This window comes from Aethalodelphis obliquidens, unplaced genomic scaffold (genome assembly GCF_003676395.1).
Source record: "Aethalodelphis obliquidens isolate GAN/ISIS:26980383/991018 unplaced genomic scaffold, ASM367639v1 scaffold24, whole genome shotgun sequence".
NCBI lineage: Eukaryota > Metazoa > Chordata > Mammalia > Artiodactyla > Delphinidae > Aethalodelphis > Aethalodelphis obliquidens.
Genome location: NW_020837968.1, coordinates 682,180 through 708,672, shown reverse-complemented (window position 1 = coordinate 708,672; position 26,493 = coordinate 682,180). Strand labels below are relative to the sequence as shown.

General features: G+C 39.2%; 1 protein-coding gene across 10 annotated transcripts in view; it reads right to left on the bottom strand.

Annotated features, from left to right (window-relative positions):
* The window catches only part of DENND1B (DENN domain containing 1B), a 260,763-nt gene that overhangs the window by 56,752 nt on the left and 177,518 nt on the right, over window positions 1-26,493 (bottom strand). For all 10 annotated transcript variants that reach the window (XM_027122127.1, XM_027122128.1, XM_027122129.1 and 7 more), the window contains one exon: window positions 21,376-21,477. In XM_027122127.1, coding sequence (XP_026977928.1) covers window positions 21,376-21,477 — 102 coding nt within the window. The remainder of the gene's footprint in view (window positions 1-21,375; window positions 21,478-26,493) is intronic.

Below are 26,493 nucleotides of genomic sequence, written 5' to 3'. Positions count from 1 at the left end.
CTCCCTCCCTCCCTCCCTCCCTCTCCCTCCCTCCCTCCCTCCCTCTCTCTCTCTCTCTCTTTCTTTTTTCTCCCTTTTCTTCTAAGCCGTGTGGCTGACAGGGTCTAGGTGCTCCTGCCTGGTATCAGGCCTGAGCCTCTGAGGTGGGAGAGCCAAGATCAGGACACTGGACCACCAGAGACCTCCTGGACTCACAGAATATCAATCGGTGAGACCTCTCCCAGAGATCTCCGTCTCAATGCTAAGACCCAGCTCCACTCAACGACCAGCAAGCTACAGTGCTGGACACCTGATACCAAACAACTAGCAAGGCAGGAACACAACCCTACCCATTAGCAGAGAGGCTGCCTAAAAGCATACTGAGTTCACAGACACCCCCAAACACACCACCAGACGTGGCCCCGCCCACTAGAGAGACAAGATCCAGCCCCACCCACCAGAACACAGGCACCTGTCCCCTTCACCAGGAAGCCTACACAAGCCACTGAACCAACCTCACCCACTGGGGGCAGACATCAAAAACAACGGGAACTACAAACCTGCAGCCTATGAAAAGGAGACCCCAAACACAGTAAGTTAAACAAAATGAGAAGACAGAGAAATACACAGCAGATGAAGGAGCAAGATAAAAACCCACCAGGCCAAACAAATGCAGAGGAAACAGGCAGCCTACCTGAAAAAGAATTCAGAGTAATGATAGTAAAGATGATCCAAAATCTTGGAAACAGAATGGAGAAAATACAATAAATGTTTAACAAGGACCTAGAAGAACTAAAGAGCAAACAAACAATGAAGAACAACACGATAAATGAAATTAAAATTTCTCTAAAAGGAATCAATAGCAGAATAACTGAGGCAGAAGAATAGATCAGTGACCTGGAAGAAAAAATAGGGGAAATAACTACTGCAGAGCAGAATAAAGAAAAAAGAAAAAAGAATTGAGAACAGTCTCAGAGACCTCTGGGACAACATTAAATGCACCAACATTCAAATTATATGGGTCCCAGAAGAAGAAGAGGAAAAGGAAGGGTCTGAGAAAATATTTGAAGAGATTATAATTGAAAACTTCCCTAACATGGGAAAGGAAATAGTTAATCAAGTCCAGGAAGCACAGAGAGTCCCATACAGGATAAATCCAAGGAGAAACAGGCCAAGACACATTAATCAAACTATGAAAAATTAAATACAAAGAAAAAATATTAAAAGCAGCAAGGGAAAAGCAACAAATAACATACAAGGGAATCCCCATAAAGTTAACAGCTGATCTTTCAGCAGAAACTCTGCAGGCCAGAAGGGACTGGCAGGACATATTTAAAGTGATGAAAGAGAAAAACCTACAACCAAGATTACTCTACCCAGCAAGGATCTCATTCAGGTTCCATGGAGAAATTAAAAACTTTACAGACAAGCTAAAGCTAAGAGAATTCAGCACTACCAAACCAGCTTTAAAACAAATGCTAAAGGAACTTCTCTACACAAGAAACACAAGAGAAGGAAAAGACCTACAATAACGAACCCAAAATAATTAAGAAAATGGTTAATAGGAACATACATATCGATAATCACCTTAAATGTAAATGGATTAAATGCTCCAAACAAAAGACATGGACTGGCCAAATGGATACAAAAACAAGGCCCATATATATGCTCTCTACAAGAGACCCACTTTAGACCTAGGGACACATACAGACTGAAAGTGAGGGATGGAAAAAGATATTCCATGTAAAAGGAAATCAAAAAAAAGCTGGAGTAGCAATTCTCGTGTCAGAAAAAATAGACTTTAAAATAAAGACTATCACAAGAGACAAAGAAGGACACTACATAATGATCAAGGGATCGATCCAGGAAGAAGATATAACAATTGTAAATATTTATGCACCCAACATAGGAGGACCTCAATGCATAAGGCAAATGCTAACAGCCATAAAAGGGGAAATCGACAGTAATGCACTTTAAAGGGCACTTTAACACCCCACTTTCACCAATGGACAGATCATTCAAAATGAAAATAAATTCGGAAACACAAGCTTTAAATAACACATTAGGCAAGATGGACTTAATTGATATTTATAGGACACTCCATCCAAAAACAACAGAATAAACTTTCTTCTCAAGTGCTCATGGAACATTCTCCAGGATAGATCATATCTTGGGTCACAAATCAAGCCTTGGTAAATTTAAGAAAATTGAAATTGTATCAAGCATCTTTTCCGACTACAACGCTATGAGACTAGACATCAATTACAGGAAAAAAACTGTAAAAAACACAAACACATGGAGGCTAAACTATGTGCTACTAAATAACCAAGAGATCACTGAAGAAATCAAGAGGAAATCAAAAAATACCTAGAAAGAAATGACAATGAAAACACAATGACCCAAAACCTATGGGATGCAGCAAAAGCAGTCCTAAGAGGGAAGTTCATAGCAATACAATCCTACCTCAAGAAATAAGAAAAAGCTCAATAAACAACCTAACCTTACATCTAAAACAATTAGAGAAAGAACAAAAAAACCCCCAAGTTAACAGAAGAAAAGAAATCATAAAGATCCGATCAGAAATAAATGAAAAAGAAATGAAGGAAACGATAGCAAAGATCAATAAAACTAAAAGCTGGTTCTTTGAGAAGATAAAAAAATTGATAAACCATTGGTAAGACTCATCAAGAAAAAAGGGAGAAGACTCAAATCAACAGAATCAGAAATGAAAAAGGAGAAGTAACAACTGACACTGCAGAAATACAAAGAAGGATCATGAGAGATTACTACAAGCAATTATATGTCAATAAAATGGACAACCTGGAAGAAATGGACAAATTCTTAGAATAGCACAACCTTCCGAGACTGAAACAGGAAAAAATAGAAAATATAAACAGACCAATCACAAGCACTGAAATTGAAACTGTGATTAAAAATCTTCCAACAAACAAAAGCCCAGGACCAGATGGCTTCACTGGCGAATTCCATCAAACATTTAGAGAAGAGCTAAGACCTATCCTTCTCAAACTCTTCCAAAATATAGCAGAGGGAGGGACACTCCCAAACTCATTCTACGAGGCCACCATCACCCTGATACCACAACCAGACAAAGATGTCACAAAAAAAGGAAAACTACAGGCCAACATCACTGATGAACAGACACAAAAATCCTCAACAAAATACTAGCAAACAGAATCCAACAGCACATTAAAAGGATCGTACACCATGATCAAGTGGGATTTATCCCAGGAATGCAAGGATTCTTCAGTATATGCAAATCAATCAATGTGATACACAATGTTAACAAAATGAAGGATAAAAACCACATGATCATCTCAAAAGATTCAGAAAAAGCTTTCGTCAAAATTGAACACCCATTATGATAAAAATTCTCCAGAAAGTAGGCATAGAGAGAACTTACCTCAACATAAAGGCCATATATGACAAACCCAGAGCCAACATCGTTCCTAATGGTGAAAAACTGAAACCATTTCCTCTAAGATCAGGAAATAGACAAGGTTGCCCACTCTCACCAGTATTATTCAACATAGTTTTGGAATTTTTACCCACAGCAATTAGAGAAGAAAAAGAAATAAAAGGAATCCAAATCGGAAAAGAAGAAGTAAAGCTGTCACTGTTTGAAGACGACATTATAATATACACAGAGAATCCTAAAGATGCTACCAGAAAACTACACTACAGCTAATCAATGAATTTGGTAAAGTAGCAGGATACAAAATTAATGCACAGAAATCTTCGTATTGCTATACACTAAAGATGAAAAATTCTAAAGAGAAATTAAGGAAATACTCCCATTTACCATTGCCACAAAAAGAATAAAATACCTAGGGATAAACCTTCCTAAGAAGACAAAAGACTTGTGTGCAGAAAATTATAAGACACTGATGAAAAAAATTAAAGACGATACAGACAGTTGGAGAGATATACCATGTTCTTGGACTGGAAGAATCAACATTGTGAATGTAACTATATTATCCATAGCAATCTACAGATTCAATGCAATCCCTATCAAACTACCAATGGCATTTGTCACAGAACTAGAACAAAAAATTTCACAATTTGTATGAAAACACAAAAGATCCCGAATAGCCAGAGCAATCTTGAGAAAGAACAACGTAGCTGGAGGAATCAGGCTCCCTGACTTCAGACTATACTACAAAGGTACAGTAATCAAGACAGTATGGTACTGGCACAAAAACAGAAATATAGATCAATCGAACAGGAAAGAAAACCCAGAGATAAACCCACACACCTATGGTAACCTTATCTTTGATAAAGGAGGCAAGAATATATAATGGAGAAAAGACAGCCTCTTCAATAAGTGGTGCTGGGAAAACTGGACAGCTACATGTAAAAGAATGAAATTAGAACACTTCCTAACACCATACACAAAAATAAACTCAAAACAAATTAAAGACGTAAATGTAAGGCCAGACACTATAGAACTCTTAGAGGAAAACATAGGCAGAACACTCCATGACATAAATCACAGCAGGATCCTTGTTGACCCACCTCCTAGAGAAATGGAAATAAAAACAAAAATAAACAAATGGGACCTAATGAAACTTAAAAACTTTTGCAGAGCAAAGGAAACCATAAACAAGATGAAAAGACAACCCTCAGAATGGGAGAAAATATTTGCAAATGAAGCAACTGACAAAGGACTAATCTTTAAAATATACAAGCAGCTCATGCAGCTCAATATCAAAAATCAAACAACCCAATCCAAAAATGGGCAGAAGACATGAATAGACATTTCTCCAAATAAGATATACACATGGCCAAGAAACATATGAAAGGATACTCAACATCACTAATCATTGGAGAAATGCAAATCAAAACTACAATGAGGTATCACCTCACACCAGTCAGAATGGCCATCATCAAAAAATCTACAAACAATAAACGCTGGAGAGGCTGTGGAGAGAAGGGAACCATCTTGCACTGTTGGTGGGAATGTAAATTGATACAGCCACTATGGAGAACAGTATGGAGGTTCCTTAAAAAACTACAAATAGAACTACCACATGACTCAGCAATCCCACTACTGGGCATATACCCTGAGAAAACCATAATTCAAAAAGAGTCATGTAGGGCTTCCCTGGTGGCGCAGTAGTTGAGAGTCCACCTGCCGATGCAGGGGACACGGGTTCGTGCCCCGGTCCGGGAAGATCCCACATGCCACGGAGCGGCTGGGCCCGAGAGCCGTGGCCGCTGAACTTGCGCGTCCGGAGCCTGTGCTCCGCAACAGGAGAGGCCACAACAGTGAGAGGCCCGCGTACCAGAAAAAAAAAAAAAGAGTCATGTACCACAATGTTCATTACAGCTCTGTTGACAAAAGCCAGGACATGGAAGCAACCTAAGTCTCCATCGACAGGTAATGGATAAAGAAGATGTGGCACATATATACAATGGAATATTCCTCAGCCATAAAAAGAAACGAACTTGAGTTATTTGTAGTGAGGTGGATGGACCTCGAGTCCGTCATACAGAGTGAAGTAAGTCAGAAAGAGAAAGACAAATACTGTATGCTAACACATATATATGGCATCTAAAAAAAAAAGTGGTTCTGATGAACCTATGGGCAGGACAGGAATAAAGTTGCAGACACAGAGAATGGACTTGAGGACACGGGGAGGGAGAAGGGATAGCTGGGACGAAGTGAGAGAGTGGCATTGACATACATACACTACCAAATGTAAAATAGCTAGCTAGTGGGAAGCAGCCGCATAGCACAGGGAGATCAGCTTGGGCTTTGTGACCCCCTAGAGGGGTGGGAAGGTAGGGTTGGAGGGAGACGCAAGAGGGAGGGGATATGGCGATATATGTGTACGTATAGCTGATTCACTTTGTTATACAGAAGAAACTAACACAACATTGTAAAGCAATTATACTTCAATAAAGATGTTAAAAACTAAAAAAAAAAGAAAAGAAAAAGGATCCGGTCCTGGCTTTTTTGTTAGAGTATGAGTTGTTCTCATAAAAATTAGAACTGAGGGCAGGAGCCGTAGATTATCCATTTTTACAGCCACGTTATGCTTGGCACGGAGAAGGTTCTGATAGAACAAATGAAAATGAACGTGGAGTTTGGAGTCTGAAAGCCCTCCCTCACACCCTGCCACTTATTAGCTTTATGATCTCAGGCAACTTGCCATCTCTGGGACTCTGTTTCCCCTTGTATAAAATGGGAATAATAATACATAAATACCTTATGGGGTTTTGTAAGAGTTAACTAAAATAACATGAAGTGCCCATATTGTAGGCACAGAATAAATGTTAAATGATCAAGTTCACTTTCCCTACTGTCACCACCCTTTCCTTCTCTGTCAACCCCTGAGGTTCCTGAGCGGGGGATCACGGCCCCTCAGGTAGGCAGCTTTAACACCTGGCAGAACGCCGAACACATAGCTGGAAATGAATGTTTACGAGGGACTGAATGCACTGAAACAATACTAAAGGGTATACACTTTTCATGGTTTTAAAGTTAAAGAACTACAAGTTGTGGAATTATTCATTTCATCTCGAGATAAAAGATAGTAACTTCCAACCTTGGGCACCTTTGCTACATACAATAAATGGTTAATGTGAAAACAATATAGTTTAAAATGCTTGCAGAATTTGACTTGCACACACTTTCAGCACAGTATGATAAATCAAACTAAAGTGATCTAAGGTGATGGATTTTGAAAAAATAAGGTGAAGCAAAATGTTAAATTTAAAATAATACATTACTGACAAATGGAACAAACTAAGGCATCCTTTTAAAGGACTTAATTTGCCTTAAAAGATTAAGATTACAAGACTTTTTAAAAGGTTTTCATTTTTGTGTTTACTGGGAATAATCCATTCATTTTAGTTTGAGTGGAACAGTTCAAGTCTAAAAAGAGATAAATCCCCAAACTATTTACTGATGATGCGTTTTTGAGGATGAGTAACTACTCTGTGTTACTAAACTAGTGATTTGAGCTAAGAGAAATTCATCACTTGGTAAAATGCCCCATGTTATCACTGACTTTGCAAACAATCCTGTCAGTGACTGACACTTATCAACATACATACTTAATGAAAATGTCTGTTCCTAAAAGATTAATTTTGTGTGCACACACATGCGCGCGCACACACACACACACACACACATTACATACACACACATACCAATGCAGACACCCAGGAATAACTGAGAAGTGGTATAAATGGAGAGGAATGCTGAACCTAACAGTTCTCTAAACTCTTTTTTGTATTTTTGAGTCAATAACGGCTTTTATTTTTTCCAAGTGAGATTGGTTCATGATCACACCACTCTAATAACTCTGGAGCATTCCATAGTAAGGGAAAACAGTAGCTACAGTTGTATAGAAATAATTTTGAACTAAAACGTATTACCTGTTGGAAAAATCAATGTCTATATAATGTACTGTAACCTGTCGCTTGACTAGTACTTACCCACATCACTTAGTAAACATGTATCTAAGACATAAGTTAAAATTAGGTGCAAGTAGATTTTTAAAAGAATTTATGAGTATGCTTTAAGTTAATGCTTTTTACATAAATCTTAGTATTTTGCTTTTTATTCCAAAAGTAAAAATTAAAACCTGGAACTAAACATGCTAAATAATCACACAACATAACTGGAAATCTCAAAAACATTCATAGACATAATTCCATAGTACAGATTCCATAATTTACTTATAAACTATAAATAGACAAAATTTATTTAATAAGAATAAATTTAGTTCTCAAGATCAATAACATCATCCCCTCTAAGTCATTAACAGTTGCAAGATTCTGGATTTTGCTAATCCTTACAATGTGCTCTTAAAGTGGTGTAACAGGTTACAAGATAAATGTAATTAAGCAGTGAAACTGCTTCCTGCTGACTCTTTTTTTTTTGATATTGACATCACTAAGGTTTTCCAAAGAGTTTTTATCTTCAAACAACCATCTTAATAGGAAACTGAGTCAATCTAAAGAAATTATCTGTTGTTGTAAATGCCCTTCAGTAAGCACTACTGTTAAATGGAAATGAACATCTCCACTTCAGCTTTTAACATGTAATTAAATATAAAATGAATGTTTTACAAATGTAATAAAACATAAAGAACAGACTTGACGGCAAGCATCTTTACAAAAAATATAAAAAGTATATGTTCTGATCAGATTCACAAGTTAAACGTGAATAGATGGCCAGTAGGCCAGAGGGAATGTATCTTCCCTCTGAGAGACAAAGTGTATGTTTTTCATAGTTCTTTGATTCTTCACCATTCAGCGAGTTTCTGGCATTTAGTCCAAAAATCCAAAACAAGTTATGCTATTAATCCGTGTTCCAATGACTTCAGTGGTCTAGGAATATGTCCTATAAATATTTAATTGCAATTGATCCACCAAAACTCTGAGGACAACAATAATTAAATTTCAAGATTCTTATATCATTTTAGAAGAAATATTTGACTTTTTAATTAAGAGCTCATAAAAAGATTGTTCTGGGGAGAGGGGGCCGGGGGAGCACTTCTCTACCAAGCTGGGGAGGGGGGAGGGGGAGCACTGTTTTTAGTGCCAACATGACAGTCTTGTCCCTGAAGAAAAGCAGCAGGTGCACTGGAGCCACACAACACGCAAATCCACACGCCCACACCCCTTCTCCACCTGGGAGAAATGACCAAGTCTCAAAAAGTTACCTCATATTAGAAACCCTTCTTGGGCACAAAGATAACTGTTAAAGTCTTGAGAGCTAGAGAAAAAGACATTTTTTAATGAATTAGAAATCTTTAGAAATTTAAAGGAAAATTTAAACACTGCAAAAAAATTACTTTTAAAATATTTTAATTTCTTATGGATCTTTAAATTTTCCTTTCTATATAATGCTTTGGGCTTGGGCTAAAAAAAAAAGTAGTCTAATTTAAATATTTCTTCTTAAACAGGCTCAGTACACCTTGACAGGTTAGTGAAAACTACACTGAAGTGCTACAATAAATTAGTCAACAGATACTTACAGACATCTGCTAAATGCTAAGCATCAGTTAGTAGCTATATATAAACACAAACTGCTATTACAAGTGAGGAAAAGCTAGGTCAGCTTAAAGCTAAACCAGGAGAATTAAGTATGTGAAGGAACAGAAATAGTTATTTTTATTCCATTTCAAGAATTAGGTAATCATATGACTGTAGTATACTAAATTAGACCACCATGGTATAAGGAACAGAAAAACACTTTGAAGGGTATTGCCCACTCAGTGCAATTTATCATCAGAACTAATAACTTAGTGGGACAACAACAGCCCTTCCAGGATATATCAACAGACACAAAATAATCTGCAACAGAATTAAGTCTTTTGAGCTTCATGACCACCAGACAAAAAAAAATTCAGTAATCTGTTCATTCAATAAACATTTAATTGAATGTTTACTATATGCCGGGCACTTTTCTAGATGCCTAAAAAAACAGAAATGAATGAAACAGACAAAAATTCAAGCCTTCATAATATTTAAACATCTAGCGTTTGGGGACGGGGGGACAGAACAGATAGCATGAAATAAGAAGTGTAATAAATTATGTAATGTGTTAGAAGGGAATGAGCGTTGGAAAATAAAACAGACCTGAACAAGGGAGCTCGGGGAGTGTGGGGCAAGGAGCTTTCAGTTGTCAACAGTGTGGTCCAGGGCAGGCATCACCATGAGGACGACACCTGAGCCAAGGCTGGAGGGCAATGAGGCAGTGAGCCCATGGCCCGGGGGAGAAGAGGACCCGGGAGAGGGGAACCACGGGCATCAACAAGGCACAGCAGGTGTGGATGCACCCAGCAGGCCTGTCCCGAGGTCCAGGGGTTGAGAGAAAAATCAAGCAGCAGTGATGCCTGTTCTCACCTTAATTCACAATCTGCAGTCTCAACGGTGCTCTGAATGATGCTGAACCACCTCCTTTTTTCTCCAGCCCGCTCACTCTCCATCTACTTCAGGTCTTCTCTCCCCTTAAAGGTCCAACCACCTCCCCTTCCTCTCTCAGCCCATGACCTTGCCTCCTAATCTCACTGGAAAAAAAAAAAAAAAAAAGAAACCTAAAGCAACTGAAAGAGAAATTCTGCCACAGCTCCTGGCTCACGGCCCCACTCCTTCCTGCTGTCACGGGGTGTCTGCTCCGCAGGGACCAGCTCCTCTAATGCTTCCTCCTCCTATCTCCTGAGTAGACCCATCTCTGCCAGGTCTGCCCTACAGCCCATGAACACGTGCCTTCTCCTCCTGACCCCATGTCTTCTCTGGCCTTGTCCACTTTGATGCTCCTCTTTAGGGTAAAACTCAGAAGTGCAGCCAGTACTGTTGTCTCCAGGCCCTCCCCGCCTGCACCCCAATCACAAGGTCTCCCTCACCTCTCCGGTAAAGCTGCTCCTGCTGGGGTCATCCTATCTCCATGTTACTAAATCCAGTGCTCAAGTCCAAGTTCTTCCTTTAATCAACCTGTCACAAGCATCTGACACAGTTGGTCCCTCCACTATGGTGTCCTTTCTCTACTTGGTCCCAGAGGTACTCACTAGCCTGAATTCTCTCCTACCTCCAGGGTTACTCACTCCTTCTCGGCGTCCTTGGTCATTGCCCTCTGCTATTTCCTGGTCCCTGGACCTCTGGTCATTCCTATTTATACTCACTCCTTTGGTCATCTCACTTGGTCTCCAGTCTAATGACTTGAACTACTATCTACACGCTGATGACTCCCAAATGTATATCTCAGGTCTAATTTTTGCCTCCGCCTCATCTATCCACTTGCCTAATAAATATCTTACTTGGATGTCTAGAAGACACCTCAGACTTAACATGTCCAAAACTGAACTCTTATTCTGCCCACCAAAATTTCTCCTGCCCACAATCTTGCCCATTTCGATAAAATGCGAATACATCCTGCCAGTTTCTTGGATGAGAAATCATGGAATCATCCCTGACTCCTTTCTCTCACACTGCATGTTAAATCTTTCAGAACATCCACTGACTATATTCAGAACAGATCCACAGTCTGACCAGTTCTCTCATCTTCCACAGACCAGTTCCAAACTGCCCTCTCCTCTCACACAGATTACAGCACAGCGTTTAAATCTTCCTTCTGCTTCCCCCTGTGACCACCCTACAGGATGGTGCCCAAATGCCACATTCTCCATGAAATCTACACCGACTATGCTACTTTAAGTTGCAATCTCACCCCAACCCCTGGTGGTCCCCCTTCTTGTTCTATTTACTTTTCCACAGTCCTTATCATCTCTGAACATTCTACATAATTTAGTTAACTTATTGTTGGTCTCCCTCCCACTAGAAACACAGAATTCACAACGTCAGAAATTCTTTTCTGCTTTGTTCTCCAAAGTATCCCAGCACCCAGAACACTTTCTAGTAGACAGCAGACACTCAAATTATACTGTTGAATGAGAGAATGAATAAAGAATACTTAGATGAGTGTTTCTAAAATTTTAGTGTGCCTATTCTTATGGTATTTCATTAATAATATAAATTTCTGGGTTTTAATCCAAGCCTCCTAAATCCAAAATTTTTGAAGGTGAGACTCAAGAAGATGCATCTTTAATAGACTTTCTAGCTAAACCTGCAGGTGGTTTGAGCCCACATTTAGACAAACGCTGTTTAGGATACTACTTGAAACTCGTTAACAAAGGATGCTGAAAAAATGTATCCCTTGTCCTAATAAGCTCTCTCTCCTTGTGTATTCCTTTTGCTACCAATAGGAGTCCATGTCTTCCCTATGTCACATGGTATTTTTATTCTTTTTTCATCGTATAAAATCTGTGCTGGATACAATTACCATCTCCCATCCATTCATATGTCAAGTATTTCCTAATACTCCCGAACTGTTGAATTTTTAGTACTAGAATGCATGTGTTGATCTTAGCTATAGATGACATACCATAAATAACTATCGTGCTTCTTTCAAAAAAGATCAATAGGAAAATGTAGAAATGTATAAGAATTTATTATTTATGTTAAAAGCTTTCTAAAATCTCCAGCTAACATAAAAGGAAAATATTTGGCTTCTGACCCACTCGTTTTATCCAATATCTTACGAAGTCAGAGAAAGTGGGTCGTAGCACAAAATACAGAGAGTGCTGAGGATCCCGCAGAATTTTCCCTTTTACACACTATACCATTAAGTGACTCCAGGTTTGAAATTACAGACACCACTCAGTTGAAACACCTGACTCCTACAATGTTTGGATTTTCCCAAATGAAATAGATGAAGAGCTTATAAAATATCCATTATATTCAATTTTATGAGCTCATCATCTACCAAAATCATAAAGACATTTTCCTCCCTATTTCTTATAACAGGAATAGCAGTTTTTATTTGATTTCTTTATTTAACAATATTAAGTGTCTACTATATACTAGATATTAGGATACAAACACTTTAAAAATTATCCTTGTCTTTACAGAGCCTACAACTCAAGAAGGAGCCAAACAAACCAACAAATATCATATGGTACAAATCCAAGACGCTAAAAGGCAAGGAATTTATAAACGACTGAGAGATCGAGAACCTGCAAAAGGGACATCTGAACCAAGTCTTAAAGAATGACTGAGTTGAGTAACGTAAAATGGAGAGAGAGCGTTCAAGCCAGAGAAGACAGGAAGGAGACAAGCATACATGCATTTATTCATTCCTTTATTCCTGAAGGGACGGTAAGTCTTAGTGGCTCTGTGGATGCAAGTCCTAACTCGACCACATACTAGCTGCTGTGTACACTCTTAGCAAATTATTTAACCTCCCCATAATTTAGGTTTATAACCTGCAAAGTGGCAGTAATAAAGTAGGTCACTGTGAAGATTAAACTAGTCTAGATAAAGCACTCAAACAGTACCCTGCATAAGTCGTAATTCAACAAATGTTATTTTTATTTATTCATGACGACCATCATTCATTCTCTCGCTATTTATTAAGTATCCATTACAATTCAAGTGAGAAGCATAAAGAGGGGAAACCATTTTCAGAGACCTAAGAGCAGACATCCAGAATGGCTGCAGTAAGGGTATTGAGAGAAGTATTAGAGAGAAAACTAGAGAGACAAATGCCAGAAGATGACGGAGTCTGTGTGCCAGGCTAGGGTGTGAACATCACCCTAGATATAATGAGAAATACGTAAGATATGCTTTTCAGAAAGAATACTCTCAAAGCAGACTGGAGGATGGCTTGAAAGGGGGGCTAAATGGAAGAACACAAACCGGTTACCCAACAAGTCACTGACACTGAAACGGGGGGAGAATAAAATAGGTAAATCTAATATTTAGAAAGCAGAATCAACAGAACATAGTAAACAACTAGAAACTGCGCGCAAGAAAGGTTCGTGGTGATGGTATGAGAAAAGATGACGCTTAATTTTCTGGTTTAGGCAACAGGGTAGAATTAGTTCCCAAAAGAAGGGGTGCAGGAGGGGCCAGTATGTTTGTGTATGTGCAGATGCACGTATGTATATGGGCGATGCACATGTTTGTATGGGAGTGTATGTATATGCATACACACATGTATACATTTGATTAGGTCTAGACTAAAGATACGTTTAGGACTTATCATAATAGGTAATTAATGCATGTATGGTCCTACATAAGGAAGCCCAGTGAGCTGGTATGAGCTAGAGACGTAGAGGTCTGAGGACAGAGACATTCAGGGTATAGACAGAGGCAAGCGTAATGATAAAGGGCCCAGGAGGAACTGCCTAGAGAAAGGGAAAAAGTTAGAATGTTGTATCACGGATAAAAAGAACAAGAGTATTCTAAGAAGTACTACTAGTCAATATGCCAATAAGTAAGTATTTAAGAACAGCAGAGTGAGGACTCTTTCCCTATTCACTACAGCTGTAAAAACAAAGGCTACCCTCGCAGGAGAAAGCACATGCCCACTCTTTTTAAAAACAATTTACAATAGCCAGGACATGGAAGCAACCTAAGTGTCCATCGACAGGTGAATGGATAAAGAAAATGTGGCACATATATACAATGGAATATTACTCAGCCTTTTATAAAAAGAAATGAAATTGAGTAATTTGTAGTGAGGTGGATGGACCTAGAGTCTTCCATACAGAGTGAAGTAAGTCAGAAAGAGAAAAACAAATACTGTATGCTAACACATGTATATGGAATCTAAAAAAAAAAAAAGTGGTTATGAAGAACCTAGGGGCAGGACAGGAATAAAGACGCAGATGTACAGAATGGACTTGAGGACATGGGGACGGGGAAGGGTAAGCTAGGATGAAGTGAGAGAGTGGCATGGAGTTATATATATTACCAAATGTAAAATCGATAGCTAGTGGGAAGCAGCCGCATAGCACAGGGAGATCAGCTCGGTGCTTTGTGACCACCTAGAAGGGTGGGATAGGGAGGGTGGGAGGGAGATGCAAGAGGGAGGAGATATGGGGACATATGTATAACTGATTCACTTTGTTATAAAGCAGAAACTAACACACCACTGTAAAGCAATTATACTTCAAAAAAAATGTTTAAAAAAAAAAAAAAAAAAAAAACCAAAAAAAAAAAAAAAAAGTGTTCTCTTCCAGTATGCAGAACGACAACATTATTGGATGGGAAAGTTTGAGAAAGACACATTTATATTATCTTACGATGAACACTAAAAGAGGTTTTGCCAAGTTGAATTTCCCTATCATTTTCCACTCTGATAAAGTTAGAATATGGACAAGCAGAGTTATTTTGTGGAAAAAATGTATCTACTGTAATATATTTGAGCTCCAGATGTCCAACAGTGACCTAGGCTGCCAGCGAACAGAGAGTCTGTATTCATGGACATCCCACAGGTCCGTGGTCTGCATGAGGCTCTGGGATCTCCACACTAAGTTCAGCCACGGTCCTTGGCCATGGGGCGTGTATAGTAAAATGAGCAGAAACAACTCTAGTTCCCGTGGCCTTAATAACAAACAATACCCAAGAAAATAATTTCCTCTGCTGGCTTAGTGTAATAGGAAACAAAAGGAAGAGACCTAAAACTAACGGCTTAAATCTCTGTAAAGCTGCAAGCTAAAGAAGGTGCTGTCAGAGCCATGGGTTTAAGAAGTGGTTTCTGGGATTCCTTCCAAATCCATTATCTAAAGAGGAATTTATCCAAATGGAACTTCCTATCATCTGTCTAAGCCATGTTTATTCCATGGTATCATGGAATGTTAGAGCCGAAAGGTATCTCAGACTTAGTGACCTTTTAGTCTAATTCATGTTACAGATGCAGTATCCGAGGTCTAAAGAGGATAAGAAGTCAGCTGTCAGTGAAAACAAAGCCTATTACCGGCGAATCCAGAAATAGTAAAAAAAAAAAAAAAAAAAAAAAAAAAAAAAGAATGTTTTTATACAACACTTAAGGAATTTAAATAACTTAAGTAATTAATAGCCTAATTAATAATGACAAAGTCAACTCCCAGAACATTTCCTCCCTACAGAAAAGATCATAATCCTTTCAGCTTATCCTTTCCTTGTCTTTCTTTATAATTTTATCACGTTTCCCTAAATAATACATTATTTAGTTTTCCTCACTGTTGAACATTATTACATAAAAGGACTCATCATATCAATTCTTCAGTGATTTGTTCCTTTAATTCATTCACATTTAGTTCTGCTGAAGCTCATTCATCTCCCTGTTGTGTAGCTGTTCTATTGTATGAATGTGACAATTTATTCATCTTAATACCGATGACTGTCTAAGATTACCAGCAGTACTTTGCTGTTATGAGTAATTTTAGTAGATGATTTTTGGTGCACAATTTAGAGTGAAATTGCTGGGTCAAAAGAAACTGAAGTTTAAGTCATAGCGCCAAAGTGTTTTATCAATAAGTTGTGCCAATTTTCACTCCCCTTAACAGCTGAAACTTGGTCCCGTGCTCCATGTGTTTGCCAAAATTTGAGATTTTAAGGTTTTTAAAACTGGGCCAGTCTGGTGAGTGTGAGGGGGTATTTCATTATGTTTTTTATTTGCTGTTCTCTGATTACAGATGAGGTGGAACATCTTGTATATCTTTATTAGCCATTCAGGTTTCTTCATTTGCATGTGCTTATCCAAATCTTCTGCACAATTATATATGTTTTTTACCGACATGCGGGAGTTTGTTTTTTTATATTCTAGTTTCTAAACTCCTGGGTGGTTCAAAAGTATTGCAAATATGGAGTCTTTTGATGGCCAAAAGTTCTTAATTTCATGAAGTCAAATTTATTAGGCTATTTCTTTATGTCCTAAGTAACTTGTCTTTATACTCAAAGTAATAATGTCAGTTTGGTGTCTTACTTTCTAAATCTTTATGTTTTTTGTGGCTAAATTATATATGTGAGGGGTTCCAATGGTAATAGATAGAACCTTTCTCAGAGGGAAACATTAGTGTTTTAAGTATGATGTTTATTGAAAGGATGTTTAATCATGCCTTTTTGCTTTTATCATGACGCTCATGAATATTATGAAAAATCTGTGCATCTGTTGAGATGATCTAATGATTTCACTCCTATAATGAGTTAACGTAGTGAATTACATTCATAGATTTCCTAATGTGTAACTACTATTTAATTTCTGGGATAAAGTCAACCTGCCCATGAAGCAGCATCCTTTTTACACCTTGTTAGAATTGGCTGAAAATACTTTGCTTAAATTTTTGCATCTGTGGGCATAAATGAAACTGGCTTATAATGTTTTCTTCTCATGCTGTCTTAGGTTTTAGAATCAAGGTTATCCTGGCCTTAAAAAAGAGACTGAAGAGTTATCTCCCTTTTGCCATAGTCAAAACAGGAATTTTTTGGAAATTGAAGTGGAACCATTTGATTCTGGAATGTGTGGGAGAACTGGCCTGTCTTACACAGTAAATATTGGTTAAATTTAATTAACATATTTACCATTTATTTTGCTCTTCCTTCCTTCTTGCATTTCAGACATTCCATCTTAGATCTGAGAAAACTTTCTCTCTGAATTACTTTCTTAAAGTACTTCCTTAAGAATTTCTTTCTCCTGTTGGTAGGGTAGTCAGGGTTCAACCAGAGAAGCAGAACCAGTAAAAGATTTAAGAGACAGATAGACAGATACATATACACGTATGAGAGTTATTATAAGAAACTGGTTTACAGGATTATGAGGGCTGGCTAAGCAGGTAGGAAATTCATAGGATAGGCAGTCAGGAAGGACAGACCATGGGCAGGTGGGACCACAGTCAGGGGCCGATGCTGCCACCCACAGGTGTACCTTCTCTCTTTCAGGAAAATCTCAGTCCTGTTTTACAAGCCTTCCAACTGCTTCCGACAGGCCCACCCAGCTCATGTAGGATTATCTTCCTTATTTAAAGCCAAATGATTAGGGGTTTAAATTACACATGTAAAAATACCTTCACAGCAATACTCAGATTAGCATTTGATTAAATAACTGGGGGCCGCAGCCTCACCAAGTGGACACATCATTAAAGCCAACACAGAGGGCAAACTCAGCTTTAGCAGGGAAATGTCTGCATGGCACTCTTGCAATTAAAACGTATTTTAGTTGGTGTAGGATTCTAGGCATTTTTTTCTCAACACACTAAAGATGTGGCAGTGTCTTCTGGATTCCACTGCTGCTGGTGTGAAGTCATCTGTCAGTATTTGCTCTCTGAAAGTAATCTGTTTTTTCTCTTTTAAAAAAATTTCCTCTTTATTGAATGTTTTAGAGCTGAATCTGCTGTGTGGGTGTAGATTTCTTCTTATTTCCTCAGTTTGGAGATGTGGGACTTCCTGAATTTATAAAGTGTGCATGTAACTGGCTCTGGCCCTGTCCTTCCAACCAGCATCTCTCCTGCACTTCATGTCTGCTCCTTTCAGGACTGACTGTATGGATTTCAGACATTTCCACTCCACCCTTTATGTTTATTAATCTCTTACATGTTCTACTTCTTCGTGGCTCTGTACTATGTTCTGGATAATTTCTTTTTCACATCTTCCAGTTCAGCAAATCTCTCTTTAGTTAGATCTGACTGGCTATTAATTAATACATCAATTTCCTTTCATTTAAATTACATGCTTCCTTACCAGAAGTTTATTTGCTACATTCTTAAAATTGTCTTTACATTCTTCAAAGTTTTTACGCCTTGAACATTTTTAAAGCTCGTCTTTTATTTCTCTGAACATCTTAAGCACAGCTACTTTATATTCTACTTCTGTTACATCCAGTATTTGAAGTCTCTGCAGGTCAGTTTCTGTCTGCTGTTTCTGGTTTACGATTTGTTTCCCCGTATGTCTAATGACTTTTAAGAGTGAAATTTCTCTTTGGGATCTTAGCTGGGAGAATTCCTTGATGCCTGGATGAAGGGGGATTCCTCAAGGAGGATGCATATTTGCTTCTGCCTGAGGGCACTAACAGTCAGGATAACTTTACACTTGACTTGAGTTTGGTCAGACCAAATCAGAAATTATTAATTCAGGCTTCAGAGTCCTGTGCATGCTGGTGAGTGGCAACTTCTCAGCAGCGCTCTTTCCTCCCCTCCACTCATGCCAGAGCTTCAGATGTACAATCCCCAGGAAGGGGCTGAAGGGAAGGAGCACCTTTATTTCTTGTTTACCTTTACAGTAAGGCTTCCCAGATTGATGTGAGTTGAATCTCCTATCACACTTCTCATCTTGGAGAGTAAGCACTGGGCTTTGTCTCCTGTGACCCTCACCACATGATGTTTTTTCAAATTCTGCATTTTAAATTGTTTCAGTACATAAGTGAGCTCCGAATCCTTCCCTGCCGTATTATCAGAAATTACACTTCACTTTAATGCCTACCTTAAAATTATATGCTTCTCTCCTGGGTTCATGTTCTTTCAATTTTGATGCATAAGAATTGTTGAATAAAGAGAGGACCTGGGTAGTTCTTGACCCATAATGGATCACAAACTCATGGTCAGGAATATTAATCATTTGTACCTAATAAATATTTTTATATTCTTTCAGAAAGATCAGTAGTGTCTTTGAGAATTCATCTATGCTAATAATTTTTATCAATCGATTCCTATTTTTTTTCCCTTTTCCCCCCAAGCTTTAGTGAAGCGTAACTGGTATACAAAAAACTGCACATAATTAATGCAGACAATTTGCTGAGTTTGGGCAGATGTATGTACTCCTGTTACCATCATCACAATCCAGGTAATAAACATGTCCATCACCTCCAAAAGTTTCCTTGTGTCCATTTATGTTCCTGTTTGTTTGTGTGTGATAAGAACATGAGCAGGAGATCCACACTCCTAACACATTCCAAAGCACACAACACTGTACTGTCGGCACCTCGGATGCTGGACCTGACTCACCTTTACAACTTTGTGACGCTGTCAACAGAATCTCAAGTCCTTTCAGGGATACCTTCAACTATCTCTTTCTTAAGGTTCATAAAATAGTATCAAGTTCAAGAACACGGTCAATTGGTGTATGTAAAACTATCCAAGTTGTCCTATAATCGGTTCTACTTTGACCATTCTCATATGTTACATTTAGCCTTTTTGACCAAGTTATACTTTTAAAACGTCCTGCATAGATATGTATTTTGTTAATGTAACTGCTCTAAGGATGAGGCAGACCCTAAAATTTATGAGCTTCCACAAAGTTTCATGCACTGTCGAGCTGAGAGTGCACAGGTGTTAATTCACATAAACTGTATCACAACCTGTGGGGCAGGGTACGATACTTGTTATTTTATAGAAAAAGAAACAGATACTTATGAACAAAAAGCTACTGAGTGACAAAGCCAAGGTTTAACCCAACTCTACCTGACTCCTAAAATACATATGCTTTTTGTAGTTATGTAAAAAAAAAACCAACAGACCACGTATGAACTTTATCAAACGATAAGACTCCAGTTACAGAATCTCAAAAAGGGAAGTAATACGTCATTCTACCCAACCATTCAGTCCTTGACCTCCATATAATTTGAGCTTCATAACTCAGTTTTGACAATGGGAGGTACAACTATCTCCTCCTGACAGACAAAAACACAGCAAGGGCACTGATATTTAACTCAACAAGCACGTACTGGACAACTAGCCTGGGCCTGCACTGTGCCACACACTTCAGCATTTACAGACCATCACTCGATCCTGTTCCAATCCTGGGAAGTAATTCAGTCTATACCGGAGCCCTCTAGGGACAGAGAGCTCCAAAGGGAGCCCGCTCCATCCTGGGAAAGTCACAAGACATCTTTAATCTGGAAACCCACCAAACCTGGTTCTTTCTGTTCCAGAAAGGTGTGTACTGGACAAATCTAATCCTTTCTTTAAGGTAACCTTTCACATATTGGAAGACAGGTATATCCCCACAGAGCATTCTTCTAACTCAGATCATTATTTAGAACTTCCTCAGAATACAGAAAAATGGTATTGGATTTTTTAACCATGCTGGTTTCTTTACTTATCTAATTTGAAGCTTATTTTGAGTTACTTGGTCTCTTTCCTCTTAACAGACAAAGGAATTTCTATTAACTTGTCTGCTTCTCAAGGGCATCACTGAGTTTTTTTGTTTGTTTGTTTTTTGTTTTTTTGCCGTACGCGGGCCGCTCACTGTTGTGGCCTCTCCCGTTGCGGAGCACAGGCTCTGGACATGCAGGCTCAGCGGCCATGGCTCACGGGCCCAGCCGCTCCACGGCATGTGGGATCTTCCTGGACTGGGGCACGAACCCGTGTCCCCTGCATCGGCAGGTGGACTCTCAACCCCTGCGCCACCAGGGAAGCCCCATCACTGAGTTTTTATTCATGTCTGCACCCTGGCCCCAAGCACAGTTTATGACACACTGTAGGTCTTCATTAAATGTTGAATTCACATGGCTAACTTTACACTTAAAATTGTCATGTGGAATAAGAAAAGTAAGTGTTAAGAACTTAATTTAAATTACATAAACAGAAATACGGCAAGCCTAAATTAAGAAACTTGCCATGATCACACAGTGGGATGAAAGAGACACTGCATCTAAACTTTCTGGAATCTGATGTCAAGCTGCTGCTTTTTGAAATGACAGTTTTATTTTCTGAGCCAGAAATCAAGACACACAGAAGGACTATAAATTTTTTCTGAAATTTTAATTTGTGATTATGTAAAGTTTTACAAAGCTTGAAAAGTTACGTATTTATAAATCGTTTTTGTAAACTGGATTGGTCCTATTAAAAAACTCAGTTTGTTTACCATACCCATCTAGCACACTACGATAAGCCCTTCTAAGATGCCTTACATAACCAGTCTTACTGCTTCTTCTGCTGCGCATGGATACTCTCCTCTGTGAGACCATCAGCTGAGCAACTTTCAGTGAGGAAGTTTTTAATAGCAAAGTTCAGATATAATTTTACAGTGACAAAAAAGTGTTATAAATTTCTGTTACATTTCTGTAAACTTGTTACAGAACAAAACGTGGAGGTCCACTCTTACCTGCTTAAAAAGCTGGAGGTTAACTGCGGTTTCTAAAAAATGTTTCATCAGACTTGAGCGGTGCTTGACGAAACTCTCCTCACAGAACGTGATGGGCTCACCCTGGATAGAAACAAAGAATTTCGGGGACATCAACAGAAAGTCAGCACAAACCAGTCTATCTGAAGAGGCACCTGGGGGGGTCACACAGGAGTGTAAGACAGAACTTCAAGGTACTCAGGGTGTAGAGGGAGTGAGACCCTTACACATCATGGCTGGAGGTCAGGCTGGTAGAAATATTCCTCGAGCCGATAAGCTTCTGCTATAGCTTCCTAATCAAGGATCCCTTGGGCTCTAAAAAATGGTCACTTTCACTCCCTCACAGTAAGACTAAATCCCCTAAAAACAAAGATTTAATATCATTAGATTGATTATGAGTATTAAAAATTGCACACAGGGCTTCCCTGGTGACACAGTGGTTGAGAGTCCGACTGTCGATGCAGGGGACACGGGTTCGTGCCCCGGTCCGGGAAGATCCCACATGCCGTGGAGCGGTTGGGCCCGTGAGCCATGGCCACTGAGCCTGCGCGTCCGGAGCCTGTGCTCCGCAGCGGGAGAGGCCACCACAGTGAGAGGCCCGCGTACCGCAAAAAAAAAAAAAAAAAAAAAAAAAAATTGCACACAATCTGAACAAGTCCAACAATTATATTTCATTCCGATTAGAAAACATTCTTACATAAAAATTGCTGCATGCTTTTTGCCATTTACAGTATGATCATTAATTTCTTTTTGAATTAATTAAAAGGTCTTTCAATCACATTCTATTCATAATTGCAAATACAATTCTGACTGGATACTTTCTAGGATAAGCCTCACATGGCATGTGCCTGAACTTATCCTATTTGCTAAGTAATCACAACTCGGCAAGTGTCTTCTGGAAGCTTTGGGCTGTTAGCCACTCTTCCTCCATCGCGAGGACTTTAATTCCAAACACAGCTTCCACAGACTCCCACACGTGACCTCAGGAATCATCTCTCACTGGCAGACCCCCGTCACCTGCTGCTTCCCTCCACAGCCTGAATGGTCCTCTTGCCCATTCAACACAGATGAGGATAAGTGACTTAACGATCAAAATGAAAACAGAGATTAGCGACAACGATTCAGTCCTTATAGTAAACCTTGTAGCAATCTTTACACTGCGGAAAAAAGGAAAAAACTGAGCTTGTCCACCTTCTAACAGAACTTTGAAAAAATATTAATTATAATTTAATTTTAAGAAAGAATTATGTCTTGATTACAGGTATCTGTAAGTAAAACTCTGGAAACTGGTTCTTGAATGAATAAAATAATGGGACTAACAATCTGTACAACTCAGCTGTTACACTGCCTGCCGGAAGTTAATGCACTGCTCCACAGAGCAGCCATTATGCACAGTTAATGCTATTTAAATTTACTAAAATTAAAACTAACAATTTAGTTCCTCAGTCGCCCCAGCCACATTTGAAAGGCTCAGCAGCCACAAGTGGCTACTGTATCAGACAGCACAGATACAGAACACTTCCTTTATCACAGAAAGTTTTCTTTGACAGCACTGCTACAAAGGGAAGAAAATAAAATTCAAACTAAAAGTTAGAGAAGACAATTCGATAATCTATTAATTGATGCCACCTAGACCAGCCATCAGCTGATGATCTATAATAAAACTAACATTATACATTTTCATATAGATTGTTGCCATTCTTAAGCGCTAGAGAATGATTTTTAAATACATATTTTAAGAATAGAATTTACATAAATATATTTTAGATAATCAAAAATACACCACAGGGCTTCCCTGGTGGCGCAGTGGTTGAGAGTCCACCTGCCGATGCAGGAGATGCAGGTTCCTGCCCCGGTCCGGGAGGATCCCGCATGCCGCGGAGCGGCTGGGCCCGTGAGCCATGGCCGCTGAGCCTGCGCGTCCGGAGCCTGTGCTCCGCAGCGGGAGAGGCCACAACAGTGAGAGGCCCGCGTACCGCAAAAAAAAAAAATACACCATATTTGCCACTATCATAGAACTTACAATCTAATGGGGGAAAAACAACAAACAAGCAATCCTGTTAAAGACCTGTTGTCTTTGAATCCCTAATATCAGCAATATATCTAGTTACACCGGGAGCCCAATAAATGTTTTATAAGTGAATAAATGAAATAGCAAGTAAGCTAAAGCCTTGCTCCATATGACATATTGTCTTTTCCAAAACAAATATAAATTTTAAAAATAAACAAAATCATTGCCTCTAACGGCAAGTTCCAACTATATCACTGCTATAACAAAGAAATCAGGACTATTGATAATTTAATTTTTATTTGATGGACTTTTCATCCCCAAACATGTGAGAGAGATTTTATTACAGTCTGTAATATGTCTAAAAGTTGTCATTAACATTGCAGAATAGTCTTCAACTCAAATATAGAGTTCTAGCTCCAGTTGAAAAGCTTAGACTTCTGATGTTACAAGCAAGCGTTTCTTCTGATTGGAGGGTGCAGAGAGCGGGGGTGAAAGTCTCCAGGGAGAAGGGGTGGGAGCAAAGTCTACCGACTCTTCCTCAAGAGTTGGGCGTAACTAGTCATCAGCCAATGTGAACTGCCTGGAAGAACTCTGTCCTCACTAATCTTGTAGCAATTGCCTGCAATCTGTCAGGAGAAGGGGCAGAGAAAGCTCAGACGTGCTGCCTGCCCCCCTCCTTGATAACAACCATTACGGTAAAAGCTTCCAACTGAACCTTTAATTGATCAACAGTTTGTTCACTAAGAATCTCAATGATTACGAAGAAGACAAAGCCCTGACACATCTTAGAATTTTCTCACAGGGGAAAGAAAAATAAGGTTTGTTTAACAATGCTGTAAAGTTTTATGTATTAATACACAAGAGTCTCAACTGCTGTCATCCTTGGGGTGTATCCTGTGGAACAGCTTCTTTTCAATCCAAGTCAAATTGGATGGCGTGGTAAGAAGGAACTCTGCTTAGGATCTTCTGGTTTATTTATGACCTGATGAAAAATCAGGATTAGGACTGAGTAGTTTCTCAAAAACTGTCTTGTTCCAAGTAAGGTGACTACATACCCAGTGTTGCGTGCTGAATTCCCAGTTTAGGCCTGCAGTATGGAAGGTTTAATCTGGGGGCATCTGTGGCTTCACAGAGGAAATTTGAGCTGGTTTTGAAAACGAATGGAAGCTTTATGAAACACAGACAGAAAAGACAGTCTTGAGAGAGGACAGACGTGGACAAAACGTGGGTAGTGTGTTTGGGGTGGGTGTGAATTAGAGAAAGCACCAAAGTGGGATAATGAGAGGTTGGCTGAGGCCTAGTGGCTACTGGACATGGGTTACAGAGAGTAGGTTGAGCCATCCTGGAAAAGGCCTGAGCCACATTCTAAGACATTGGCTATCTCCTTGAAGGCCTCAAGCAGCTCAAAGAAGCGTGTGTACGTGTTTTGGAATGGAGAGCGCATAGGCAAGAGGAAATAATGGTACACAATAAATCAGGCAAGAAAAGACAAACTAGGCAGCAGACAGGAAGAAACAGCACTGACTCTTATTACCTAACATTTATGGGGCACCGATGACTACACTAACAGTAATAACAGCAGCTAATGACTGCATAATACTTATTATGTGCCAGGCACTGTGGTAGGGCACTTTACACATATTAACTCACATGAACCTCAAGCCTATTATCATCATATTCTACACATGATTAAACTGAAACAAAGTTTAAGTCACTTGCTCAAGACTGCACAGCACTGTAATTGTTAGAGGCAGGATTCACTCTATGCTCTCAACCTCCAAATGATCCCATTTTCTGGGTATCCAAGACTATATGAAATGTTTTATTTATTCCACATCATGTAATCTGTGAAAGTACAATAAGCTGTGGTAATTATTACATTTTACAGATGAGGAAGCTGAGGCTTAGAAAGTTTAAGTAGATTAACCCAGGTTGTGAGAGTTTGAAGTTGATGTGGTTAATTACGCTACTAAACATTTCATGGCAAAATCAACAGGACTTGTTTATCAACTGATATACAGCAGTGGTTCTCAAAGAGTGGTCCAGGGACTCTGACCTTTTCATAGGGTCTGCAACACTAAAACTATTTTCATAATAGTGCTAAGATGTTATTTGCCCTTTCACTTTCATTTTCTCAAGAGATCCGACTGAGTTTTCCAGAGGCTTCATAATTTGCAATACTGCAACAGAATGAAAGCAGAATCAAACGTGAGAATCCAGCCAGCTTCTTTTAAGCTGGGTAGTAAAGAGATTTGGAAAAATGTAAAACAGTGCCATTCTTCTGACCAAATTTTTTGTTTAGAAATAGACTTATTTTTCATGAAAACATGTTTTACGTTAAGCTTAGTAGGTTTGTGTTTTTACCTTTCCATTTCTAAAAATTATTTTTTCTCCTTCCTTTTTTATTGGTTTGTATTGTTTTGAAATAAATTATCAATAATAACTATTTAAAATATATTCAGTTTTCATTTCTAATATGGTAAATAGTGATAGATAGACCCGACATAAACAAAAGTTCTTTGATGTCCTTGATAATTTTTAAGAGTATAAAGACATCCGGAGAGCTTCCCTGGTGGCGCAGTGGTTCGGAGTCCACCTGCCGATGCAGGGGACGCGGGTTCGTGCCCTGGTCCGGGAGGATCCCACATGCCGCGGAGCGGCTGGGCCCGTGAGCCATGGCCGCTGAGCCTGCGTGTCCAGAGCCTGTGCTCCGCAACGGGAGAGGCCACAACAGTGAGAGGCCCGTGTACCGCAAAAACAAAAAAACAAAAAAAAATAAAAAAGACTAGGAATACAGAACAAAAACCAGGTTTAATAAGAATCTGGTAAAATCAATTGTGGCTTGTGTCTCGGCTTGGGCTCTAAGCCAACCAAGCCTGAGACAGGGATTGTTGTTCAAGCGATTTGCTGGCGGAGAATTCTCAGGAAATAGGTACTAAGGGGACCAGGATACGGCAGGGAAAAAGGACAGGCAAGAATTTGGTTTCATCTGGAGATCAGCTTCAGACTGAACCCACGGAAAAGTACTAATCGTGTGGCAGAGTCCATCCAGTCTTGAGGCAAGGCCAGTTTCCTACTTCCTGTGTGGG